This window comes from Branchiostoma belcheri, unplaced genomic scaffold, assembly GCF_001625305.1.
Source record: "Branchiostoma belcheri isolate BF01 breed outbred unplaced genomic scaffold, Haploidv18h27 scaffold4, whole genome shotgun sequence".
Classification (NCBI taxonomy): Eukaryota; Metazoa; Chordata; class Leptocardii; order Amphioxiformes; family Branchiostomatidae; genus Branchiostoma; species Branchiostoma belcheri.
Genome location: NW_017804020.1, coordinates 348,463 through 361,396, shown reverse-complemented (window position 1 = coordinate 361,396; position 12,934 = coordinate 348,463). Strand labels below are relative to the sequence as shown.

General features: G+C 41.1%; 1 protein-coding gene across 1 annotated transcript in view; it reads left to right on the top strand.

The window, feature by feature from the left end:
* LOC109476873 (glutamate-gated chloride channel subunit beta-like) overlaps positions 1-7,797 on the top strand; it is a 10,735-nt gene extending 2,938 nt beyond the window's left edge. The window contains exons 2-11 of the mRNA XM_019777889.1: positions 747-932; positions 1,064-1,131; positions 1,531-1,666; positions 3,819-3,954; positions 4,102-4,184; positions 4,775-4,912; positions 5,503-5,664; positions 6,213-6,400; positions 6,816-6,968; positions 7,498-7,797. Coding sequence (XP_019633448.1) covers positions 747-932; positions 1,064-1,131; positions 1,531-1,666; positions 3,819-3,954; positions 4,102-4,184; positions 4,775-4,912; positions 5,503-5,664; positions 6,213-6,400; positions 6,816-6,968; positions 7,498-7,722 — 1,475 coding nt within the window. The 3' untranslated portion in view covers positions 7,723-7,797. The remainder of the gene's footprint in view (positions 1-746; positions 933-1,063; positions 1,132-1,530; positions 1,667-3,818; positions 3,955-4,101; positions 4,185-4,774; positions 4,913-5,502; positions 5,665-6,212; positions 6,401-6,815; positions 6,969-7,497) is intronic.
* Positions 7,798-12,934: the final 5,137 nt, after the last annotated feature.

Here is a 12,934-nt window from a genome sequence, read left to right as displayed (position 1 = left end):
GGACCGGGCCAGGCCGTGGTGTCTCACCAGCAACCCTAGCGTCAGATGGGAGTACTGCAACGTTCCAAGCTGCGGTGAGGTTCCGATATCAAATTTGTATTGATACGTTATAAACTGCTGCCCAGACAATATTGAAGGAACTTCAGTTGCAGTTTTGAGGAATAGTGGTCTTTAGTTTCCGGATTCCATCATACTTCACACTTCAACAAATGATAGCAAGGTAATTAGCATTTCAACCAATGAAAGAGTGGCATTTTTAAATGTTTTGGTCGTGGTGTTAGACTATTCAGTCTGTTGGTCTATCCAGTGCTGAACGGTATATTTACTTTTATGTAGTGCTGAACGAAATTCTCATCATTGAACTCTACAACCGGATACCCCTCGAAAATACGAAGGTTATAATCATATTTTGAGTGACATCCACCACTCTTCTTCATATATCGTATTGAGTATTTATCTTTCAGACTGTCTGTGACTACCATTTTTCTAGATGCCAAACCTTCATCAACATAACTGTTTATCTTTCTCAGGCGTCAGTTGTAGCCAGGATGATTGTAGCTGTGGTGACTGTAATGAATTCGAGCAGCAGGGTTCTTCCGAAGGTACGAATCATTATAATTATTATTATTACAAAAAGTGAATAAGTGATTACAAAAAACTCCATACTTGCAGAAATATCACCTGATCCTTTTTTTTTTCTTTTCTCCATCATATATCACCTGATACTGTTTTCTTTTCTCCACCAGCAAACGCGACTACAGGCGTTTGGAGCGCCGCCTGGGGGCCGTACCCCGGAGCTGCAGCTACCTCCGCTGAGGAGGCCCTGAGTCCGTCAGACGGCGGGACGTGGCAGGACTGGCAGGAGTGGTCCACGGGAAGTCCGCTGCCTGACGACTACGACTCCACCGTCAGTCCCGTAGAGCTTCTTGGTGGTACGTAGACATTCAAGGGGCATTATGTCACATTTTGCACCAGAAATTGAAATATTCTCATTGAAAAAAAAAAACTAGCTATAGGATATGCTCATTACTATTATATGTTTTTTTACGGCTATATTTTACAGGAAAGAGTCTTCCAACATCGTCTGGAGTGAAAATCCGCCAGGTCAACTACATGGACGAGGAAAAAATGGTATTAGATATCTAAGTTTTACTAAATAATGACAATAAAGTTTATTGCATATTATCATATAGCCAGTAGACGCCGACCAATCAGAAGGCTCCATTTCCCATTGGTTACTAGTATCTGGCCGTAACCTCAAAAGGGGGCGGTTATTCAGATACTAGTACTAGTAACCGCCCCCTTTTTGGACCGTACCATTATACGGGGGGCAAAGGACACTAACAGTAGTATTTATCTATTGAAAAACGTATTGTAATTCATTTTGAATAATTTATTTGAAAATACAACACAATTGGCCCATAAGCAGGCCTCCGGGCGGGTGGGAGTTTGATACTGAGGCCTGCACAGGAGGCTGTTGTTAGCCTGTCTCTCTGAAAGACATGTTGTTGTCTGCATCGCCTTCTGTAGGAACTGAGCTTGATGATGACCTTCAAGGTGGCCTGGAGTGACGTCCGCCTGCAGGGTTTGAGCAAAAGCTGGGTGCCCGTCCCGTCTCATCTCTTATGGCTGCCACCATTTCGATTCGGCAAATCTGTCATCGCAGGTATGTGCAAGTGTAGGCTCCTTGTGTTATTACCTAGCCTTTACCTGGCTTCGGGTAGCAACTGGAAAGAGTTACTCCTGATACTAACTACGCTAGCTATATATAGGAGACTCTCCTTTTTGCCGAATGCTACGATCTGTATTCCCATAGAAAGGCCTGGTGGAGGCTAGGAAAGAGTGGAAATTGGCCAAATAGACAGATAACTTGCCTGGGGAGTTGGTCCGTTAAAGGAGTACTAACCTCCAGAAGGAGGTGCTATATTTCGACAGGCATTTATTTTTGGAAGTGAAAAATGCATATTATTGCCTCCGGGGGAGGAGACATCCTTCCGCGGAAGGGCTTTGTGAGAGTTTTAGAATTTCACGTTCGCAGCGATTCCTCGCGTTTGAGTGGACGGATTCTTTTGAGACTCGGTACATGTTTTGCTATCGGGCTGCAGATGATGCACGTTCTTTTGTTTTTATTGTATATGTGTTTTCGGGCGTGAAAATGGAGCCTTTTGATGACCCCAGAACACCCCTTGAGTGAGAAAGTGGGTCGCGACCGTTGATCTTTTGCGTGTGTCAGATATAGTCGGTCTCGTCCACAGTCGCACAGAGGGGTGACGGGTCTCAATAAATTCTTAGTCTTGCGGCGCGCAACAATTGTTGTTGTGCACATACATCTTCTGTATGCGAGGCGCAACAAATGTTGTTTGGAGGGTATTTTTAGTACGCGTTCACAGGACGCGTGATCGGCAGCAACTTCCGGGTTGGTCAATGGGTCAGGGGTCAACGTACTCTTGCGCAATCTTTGTTTTGGATGTTTTCGGCGTATATTACGACTACTAACTTACAAATACCGCGGTATACGGTCTCAGACGTTCTCGGCGTGCATTTTTACCGAGGATTCAGACCTTTACTTCCCCGATTTATACGAAGAATTGGCGGAAAATGGAGGAAGTGACAATAAGGATGGCTTGCTACTTCAGCCGTTATTTTTAACGTCTGATTTAACGTTTCCGGTTGTCATTCTGAGTTTCATTACGAGTTCATTGCGGCAGATTAAATAGAATTTCATAAGTTCATGGGTACATGTTATGGGCTGCAGATGAAAATGTTGACCTGTGTTAACACAACCAGGAACGCTAAACACATAAAATTCAACACCATCAACTATACATAACAAACAACATATAGAAATATACAATAAAAAGCCCGGAGGTATAAAATCTCAGATTTTACTTGTTTTACAGTATACAATTAAATGCCCATTTTGTGCGCAAGTCTTAAAACGCATCGAATCCAGGACAAACTCTCCAAATACCCTCAAAACTATCCCAGAATACACCACGCTACCCCATTGGTGTCCATGTTTTAAACAAAAAGTTACGTTACAGACCTCATTTCGGGGGCGATAAGAAAAATTCGTACCGTTTTGTGTTTTTTGGTATCTTACCAACCATTGCCCTTCTTCGTGTCCTTATCGCCCCTCATTTATGCCGCAAATATTGACGATGAAAAAAACGGCGTAATCTAGTTATCTTTTTCAAAAGTGGCGTAATCTAATTATCTGTTCAAGTAATACTTACATGCAAATAAGTTGAGAAAATCAAAACACGCAGGATGAAACTGGCGCCCACTGTATTCGACATCCTGATATTATAATATCCAAGCCACAGTTCAAGCAAAGCAAAGCAAGTAATTTCTCAATAATCAGCTTGTTAGTGCGCTTGTCTCCTACCATTTTCGCCAAAAAATGTTTATGTTGACCTGAAGTGTATGAGTATTGCGTAAGCCAGAGTTCCCGGATGTATCAATTGTGGTTCAGCATGGGGGAAAATGATATTAATATCACTTTACAAACACGCGCAGCGCAAGTCGTACAAGCGAAATTATGTAAAAAGTCCGCTAGTTATGTATTCATTGCAGCATGATGTATCGGAAAATAGCACTTCCTTCTGGAGGTTAGAACTCCTTTAAAGACTACTATACAGTGTTTGCCACTCCATTGGCTGTTACTACCCCGTGCACGTAGGTTAGTTTGTTTGCAAGTGTGTTCGTTGGGTACAGTAGAGTCGTAGGAAGTGAGCGGGGATGATGTAACCACAGACTGACAGGAAAGCTATTTTGCTATAATCATATCACTTAATATACATGTACCATTTTTTCAGCAAAAGAAGCCAGGTCGAGTGGGAGTACCCAGGCTGCAGCTGGCAGCAGCAATGTGTCCACTCCGTCAGACGGTGGTCACTCCAGCTCCGTGTCCACTTGGCTGTCTCCGGACGGACAGGTCAGCCACAGTATGGCGTGAGTAGCTTCCTTTTTACTTTAAAGTATCAAAAATTAAAAATTAAAAATCAAAACTCAGTTTTCGATCGTATGACCGTGCCGTAAGTGTAGTTGTTGGTGAAAGATGCTTGACCGGTAACAAGTCCTCACTGACCACCGCCACAGGCGTGAACTCCGTGTGCAGTGTCCAGTGGATCTCCACCGCTTCCCAGTGGACACCCAGGAGTGCTTGGTTGAACTGCATGCATGTAAGTTTGTTTGTTTGTTTGTTTGTTTGTAAACTCCAACTCACACATCTTTACCCACACGTATACATGTATGACCCGTAATGATGCTTCAAGAAGAAAAATACGTCAAATTTGATTACATGTTTTGATCATTATTTATAACATCTTTAAGTTCCGTAAATAATTTCATCAGGTTGGAAGATACTTAGGGTATAGAATTTTCTTCTTACACAACCAGAGAGGTTCTCACCTGCTTACGTTTCGATGTCTATCAGACACCTTCCTCAGAGCTTCTGACTAGAGTTCTGCAACTCGCCGCTATTTAACGCCCTCTTTAAGTTGCTTTAAGTTGAGCCGGAAAATCCATCTGCACCTACGGAAAGACCACGTATCGGACGATGTTTACGTACTCGTATAAGAGGTTTATAGATGCGTAAAGATCGAATATACGTTGACGTTAAGCATGGTTTAAGCATCCGTAAATGCCATTTTTCGTGGCGTGTTTCATTTAGCCATCAGATTTTCGCAGTATCATGCAGGTACTAGTATATAGAGATGTCGGTTACTTGTATTTAACGTTATGACAAGTGAATACAGTACCTGACTTTCAGATGGAGGGACAGTGTTTGAGCTCTCTGTGACAGAAGATGTACCGTCTCCGCTGTCTATTGACCTGACGAATGTCCAGTCACAGTATGTGGTGACAGGAACACTCATTAAAGCAAGTGTCAACTCCATTCGGGGGCAAGGTAAGCTTTTTAGTTTCCACCAGACTCCTTTGCAGGCTGAGAAGAAATTGGCCTAAAAAGAAGGAAGTTAGCCGGTCTTAGAGAAATTACATTTTAGCTTCTGTACACTCTCTCTTTCGCTTTGCAGCCAAAAAGACTAGATCCGCACAAATTCTATCCGTCTGTCATGTAAATATTTGTTCAGAATTTGATAGCCTTAACAAATCCAATCAGCTTTTTATTTGGTTCAAACAAAAACAATAAAAAGGAAACTTTACAAGAACACTCAGAACAGAAGAAGTGATTTGTCACTTTCCGATACAAATCACTTTCCACGATCCCTAATAGACTATAAGAAGTAAGAACTCCTTAAAAATCGTAAGGGAAACAGGCCGTACAGGTGTACCTTGCCCCCGATGGAGGGATTGAATATGTGTGGGTTCAGTTCTTTTGACATGGAAGCTTTTAAACACACCCGGCCGTAAGGCGTCATATTTTGGCACCTCCACTTTCTGAATGGCACTCATTGCAATGAAGTAGGGTCGATTCAACTGACTTTGCAAAGAAATGACCATAAATTGACTACGACTGACAAATATTTCCCCCAAAAGATTTGCCGTGTGAGTACTTTTCCCAAAAGTGTTCGACCAAACGTGACGCGGACCTGTGTGCAGCCATGCGGTACTGTGACACGAGCGGCGGGCAGTGCCAGCAGTGTGCGGCGTACATCGGCAACTGTCGGACGGTCCCGACCAACTGCTCTGCACCGTCAGGTACCTCATTAGGCCTTAGAAAAATGTTGTGCTTCCTGTTTCCAGACTGGCTTAGAGAAAAACTAACTGCCGACCCTAGCCTTTCTTTGGGTGGACCCCTGCAAGGGACATAATTTTTTTCAAGCTGATCGACCTTTCCTAGCTCCATGAATTGACGCTTGAATGATGAAATGTTGTACAATCATTGACATTGAAAATATGAGTGTCCTTATGTCCTTTTACTTTGTTAAACTGAATTGTATTTAGGTTGGATCAATAGAGATTGCCAAAGTTTAAAAGAAAAAAAAAAGATAACCCCTACCAACAGGAAGGTCATATTGGAGGTCAAATTGGTCCCCCCAAAGACGGGGGGGGGGGTATAGTGGAGGAACTCAGATGGGTGACAGTGGAATATCACAGAATCAGCGAGAAATTCACAATAATGACTAAAACAGGAAATTCATAAACATTTTAGATACTTTCGATTTGATTTCCTGTTTTCCCCTGTTATCTGTTACATACTATTATGTGGTGCATATGTTTGATGATAATCACTCTTTCACACCTAGACAGCTCGCCGAGATCGTATTCCACGTTGGAAGTGGGGATTCATCTCCAGCGACGTCTGCCCTACTTTATCTTCCGGTTCTACATCCCGACGACCATCGCTGTGGTGGTGTCCTGGATGGCGTTCTGGATCCACCACACAGACTCATCTCCCAGAGTCTTCATGGGGACAGTCACGTATCTGGTCATGGTGAAACAACGTGCCTCTATGACACCGATGCCTTATGTGAGTAACATATACTAGATGTTGCATTCCAAAATATGTTTTGGAATACAAAAGGCATTTCAATTCGTTGCAGTAACACATAGCTTCAGTGCCCTGTGAAATGAACCAGTAACGTATAGTTTTAGTACACAGTGAACCCAAACTATTTTGAAGGTTTTGTGGAACAGGTCATTTGTGGGTGGGTGTGATAATACGTAGTTTTTGTCAAGCAGATATTGGGTGATTTGTACCACATTTTCGTCATCAATTCATACTTGAAGCGTTGTACTAGTATCAATTTGATTTGATTTTGTCGCATGATACACCTTGTGCCAAAAGTATTCCAACAACGAAGATTTAGTCCTATTTTGAAATCGGCAACCCAGCAGTCAATATTCAGGAGAAAAGAGAAAGATCATTTTTCTTGTATCCACTCCAACAGATTTCATACACACGAGCCATCGATGTGTGGTACCTCGGCTGCCTGGTGTTTGTTGTGCTCGCCATGTTGGAGTTTCCCCTTGTTCATGTTTTGGAGCGAACCAAGGGAAAGGTGAGTACGTACTAAGGACACGTAGCTCGACCGCGAAACCTGTAATGTCGGCAGAGTGTCCCGTCCATGATTTTCAAATGTTGTGTCAGAAAAGATATCGTCTGTAACAGGCAAATTTCTAGTGCAACCTTGACCAAACATCCGACGAAAATTGTAACAGAAAATCCAGGTTTTCCGCAGTTTGACGCAGTACGTTCTGACGAATTCCTAGCATATATGTACGTATCCATCGACGCCTTATGTAATATTGAACTGCACACCTGTAAATAGACCAATCCAATAGCTCCGCCCACTTCCGTCAAAATGCACGTTTCACGGACCTGTCTGATTGGTCGAAGCGCTAATTGTCATTCTCTCATTGGTTGAACTGCTTGCTAATGGAACGATTGTATGGAAACATTTGACCGACATGCAGCTACTCATTGGTTGAATCGATAACTGACAGTATGTGATGCACATTCAGTAAAGGTGTGTTGTGATGGGTATACAGGATCGGTCTGGGTTCTAATACTCAATCTTTTGTCCACAGGGAAACAAGGCAAAAGACTGCCCGAAGGATCCTCCGGTAAAAATCCCCCGTGCGCGGCAGATAGGTGCAAGTGCAACCGAGGTTCCGTCCCCGTCACCCGCGGCACCCAGCAAACCATGTCTGTACAAGAAGCCAGCCGTGCTAGATTCATGGGCCAGGATCGTGTTTCCAACAGCCTTTGCCATCTTCTTTGTGACTTACTGGATGGTGTTATTGATCACCTAAAAAGATATTAGTTCAAGAGGCACAATAGAAAAGTGCCTTGTGTGTCCTAGTTGGATTATAGGCATATAGTCAAGTCAAAGTTTATTGCACAACGATTGTCACGGGTACAATGTATGGCAGATAATAAGATTACTAGTTGGTATGTGTCTATCATAATGCTACATATATGGTCAACGGTTACTGTGTCTGACAGAGTGTTATAAAGAACTATTGGCTAGAAAATATTTCGACTCTACATGTACGCTTTACATTACGCTAATATAGGAAACATGTTGAGCTTCTTATTTTAGCCTTTTTCTTTATTATGTAAATCTTCGCAGAAGGAAAACGTGTTCTTTTTGCTCTGTTTCTTCTTCCTCTTCTGACCTGGACCAGTCTGTCACCATGACAACTGATGATGTAGCAGACACCCTGTGGTGTTGGGTTTCATGTAGCAGGGCAGAGCAGCTAAGCTGTAGGAGCTGCTCAACATATTACTGTAACAAGCAATGTATGTATGAAAGTGTTTGAGTAACAATAAACAGAGCAGCGGTTTGTTAGGCTAGACCATGTGAATGTAAACATTATGCATTTGCTTTGCAAATGTTGCTAATTGTATAAGTGGTTTATGAAGAAGCTAATTATGTGGTCTATAAATGCTATAAGTAATATCCCAAATTTGAAAAGTTGTTGGGGTGAAAATTGTCTGATTTTCCCATTTAAAAATTCCATTGATCTAAAGTGATATAAATCAAAGTTGAAACGCTCTGCCTTTTAATAATAAGGGAATATCTGCTGTACGTCGATGAATATTACTTGATTATGTAATATGAGATACGGCAACGGAAAGCTAGCACCTGGATAGATTTTGAAAACTGTCAGACCTTTCAAAAAGTGACTCGATTAGTTACTGCATGTAATAAACTATTACAAAATGTCTCTTCTCTGTTGGAAAGAGTTCACAATTCTGCATCTAACTTCTTATGTATCAGCATTAGTCCAATTCAAGGTGACCAGTTACTTGAGTCACACATTGTTATTACACTCAAAGCACCCAACCAGCTATTCCCGTCTTGGCCCCTGGACAATTTCAGGCCACAGCAGGTAAATTTTATGAATGTCATCCTTTCCAGACTCTAAATTTAATGTGATAGGGAAAAAAACAGCCAAATTTTGACATAATAAACCTTGTTGAGCAAGAAATGATAACGTTACATATGTTGTGTTACGTTTACTGCCAACTACTGTAAATTCATTTTTGTTCGCGGGGGATAAATTTCGCGTTAGGAAAGAAACGGAGATTTTTGCGGTGTTTTACGTTCGCGGTTGAAACTATACTTAAACATGGTAGTACATTTACAGTGCCTTTACTACGGTTACAAGATGCCTCTTATAAGTCATTGCAAAGGTCATGGACAGGCTTAGCTGCTAGTACACAATATTGTGGCAGTATGCCGCTATTGATGCATATCTTCCACTATTGTCTTATCTAATTTCACATACAGAGAAGCTCGGCGCGGTTCTTGTTGAGAATAGATAGAGAAGAAGGATCAAATAGCACGGTTCTTGTTGTGGAAACAGTAGAGAAGAATGTCAAATAGCTTGTTTATTAAGACTCTCCTGATATGTATCTAAATGAGTGAAGCAAGTGCGTGTGAAAGTTCATCTGGATTTACTAGTAAACAAACGTCCGTGCCATCGCAGCCGATACAATCGCACAGCGTCCTTGTCATGGGTTTACCATATGACGTTAAAAATGTGTCTCGTGATGTTAAATACTATATATATATATATATATATATATATATATATATATATATATATATATATATAGAGAGAGAGAGAGAGAGAGAGAGGGCACAAAAAGGTGTTCCTGGCTGGAAGTGCAGTCTTGAATCAGCACCATCGGTTTTGTGAACAGGTGTTAGTCGGTGATCGCCTTGAAAAACATCCAGTACAGAAAAAAATCTAATAGACTAAGAAAAATCTTTCAAAAATTCTAATGAACAGGCACAGTCTGCTATTAATAACCTCTAATATTAACCCCTGCTAAGTGGACTACACTGCAGTATTATTAAAATGAACCCAGTTGCCCAACAGAACAAAGTGACTTTTGTTGTCTATCAACTTTAAGTTCCTTGCAATAATGACAACGACATTCTTACTCTCATTCAAAACTAGTTGGCCATAGTCACTTCGACATACCTGTTTTGTCTATGCTACCTCCTGGCCAAACTTGTTAAGCCTCCCATACAAAACTAGCTAGAATTTCCCTTTGGCATACCTTTCACGTGAGGTGCCCCTGGCCGTATTTAAGGTGGTGTTTGTCAAATTTCAGTACAAACAGTGCTAGCCAACAGATTAGTGAGCGGCTGCACAGAGAAAGGAGCTAACATGGACTAGACGGGCAGTCACTAGACAGGCATTTGGTGAGTCCCAATTCTTGTACTGTATAGCGTAAATTAAACATAATGTTATCTAGCAACAGAAATTTATGATTCTATGACAATACAGGCGTGTATGCGTGTAGTCATCTAATCTGTGTATGGCCCACTGCACGAAAAGTTGGATTTACCAATGGTTGTAAACTCAGGTAATGTTGACTATGTACACAGTATCTGGCTTTACAATGGTAGTAAATAAAGGTCAATTGCAGCAATTTCCTTTACAACCGTTAAAAGTCCGATATTATCGTACTTGACTTTTATTTACTGACATTGTAAAGTTCAGAAGTGTTTATTAAGAAATACAAAGTAAACATTACCCAACTATACTGGCCCGGTAAATCTAAGTTTTCGTGCAGTGCACTGCACGAAAACTTAGATTTACCGATACTAGTATAGGTGGATAATGTTTACTTTGTTTTTGAATAAACACTTCTGAATTTTACAATGGCAGTAAAGAAAGGTCAAGTACGGTAATACCGGACTTAACAAGGGTTGTAAAGGAAATTACTGCAATTGATCGTTATTTACTACCATTGTAAAGCCAAATACTGTGTACTTAGTAAACATTACCTGAATTTACAACCTTAGGTAAATCCACCTTTTCGTGCAGTGGTCTATTTGCACTGAAGGTTATATTATTGGCCCCTCCCGGCACAAACTATTCAAACGTTCTCTTACATGTACTTGTATCTTGTGATTATTGTGAGCAGTCCTGTCTTTCTTGACTTCACAAAGGACTGTGTGCAACGTTCGTGGGGCGAATGTTGGATACAGCAGGAACGTTGGATACAGGCGACCAATGGATACAGGCGGCCAACATTGCCCCAACGAAGCTGCTTGGAGATTAACACCACTACTGCTTTACTTGTTAGCAGAACACAAAATGGCCAGTTCCCGTTTCTATGCTGCCTTTACCGTGCTGGTTGCTGTGGTGATTTTCCTTACGGTATGTTAGTCTTTTTCTTTTCCTACTTATTGCTCTAGAATAAAATTACAAAAATAAAACTAGAAAGGTAACATTTTGCAAAGCAAAATGCATACTAGTAATGTCTACCTTCGCACTGGTCTGCTCTGTTAATTCTTACAATATATGGTCAGACAGAAGTCTTAATTCCCTCCTGCTATAAAATTGCAACATGATGTAACCCAACACCAGTTACTGTAAATCTTGTAATGTTCGTGGTGGTTTTATTTTCGCGGTATTCGCGTTGATTGCTCCATCGCAAAGTCATGACATCGCGAATGTGATTTGTTTTAGTACTACAGCTGGATAACCAGTCTATTGGGAGCTTGCTCGGGCTTTTGGCGGGAATGCGCGAGTTGGCCTGTTGCCTGGTTCATTTTAATAATACTGCAGTGTAGTCCACTTAGCAGGGGTTAATATTAGAGGTTATTAATAGCAGACTGTGCCTGTTCATTAGAATTTTTGAAAGATTATTCTTAGTCTATTAGATTTTTTTCTGTACTGGGTGGATGTTTTTCAAGGCGATCACCGACTAACACCTGTTCACAAAACCGATGGTGCTGATTCAAGACTGCACTTCCAGCCAGGAACACCTTTTTGTGCATATATATACATATATATATATATATATATAGTATCTAACATCACGAGACACATTTTTAACGTCATATGGTAAACCCATGACAAGGACGGTGTGCGATTGTATCGGCTGCGATGGCACGGACGTTTGTTTACTAGTAAACCCAGATGAACTTCCACACGCACTTGCTTCACTCATTTAGATACATATCAGGAGAGTCTTAATAAACAAGCTATTTGACATTCTTCTCTACTGTTTCCACAACAAGAACCGCGCTATTTGATCCTCCTTCTTTATCTATTCTCAACAAGAACCGCGCCGAGCTTCTCTGTATGTGAAATTAGATAAGACAATAGTGGAAGATATGCATCAATAGCGGCATACTGCCACAATATTGTGTACTAGCAGCTAAGCCTGTCCATGACCTTTGCAATGACTTATAAGAGGCATCTTGTAACCGTAGTAAAGGCACTGTAAATGTACTACCATGTTTAAGTATAGTTTCAACCGCGAACGTAAAACACCGCAAAAATCTCCGTTTCTTTCCTAACGCGAAATTTATCCCCCGCGAACAAAAATGAATTTACAGTACCATGGTGACAGGTGTCTGGTCCAGGTCATTGACCTTGTTGGTTTGGAGAAGAAGAAGAAGAGGAAATATAAATAAATGTACAAAAACTGTAAACACACGAGGGCACAACTAAACCCATTAAAAACCAAGGCAACTTCTACAGGGTAGACAGGTACACATAGAAAAAATATTTTTCCTTTACCGTTCGGGGGGGGGGGTAGCAGAGGATTGTGTAAAACGCCAAAGAACTCCGTTTTATCAGGATGAAATACAGTTATAACTAACAAGTCCACACTTTTAAATTAAAGCATGACATGTTCTTCCGTTAACGACGATGTTATATTCAAAACTCTGTCAATTCGTCTACAAACGACTCAAGAAGACAGAAGAAATTTACGTATAAATAATAGATGTAGATAGAACATATAGTTTCCCAATTACTTACTTGTAGCTATAAATCGCCGCATTTAGGGGCATGGATATGCAATAAACTTCATTGTTATTGTCATTAAAAAGGACGTAACTATACTGGCACCCTTTTAACAATGACACTCATCAATCAAATTGAAAGAGGAGAGGGTAAATTTTCAGGTACTTTTTACCAACTAGTATTTCGAATGTGCTTATATACTATATCGTACTGAGAAAGGCTATGGACGTGGGACTTTCGG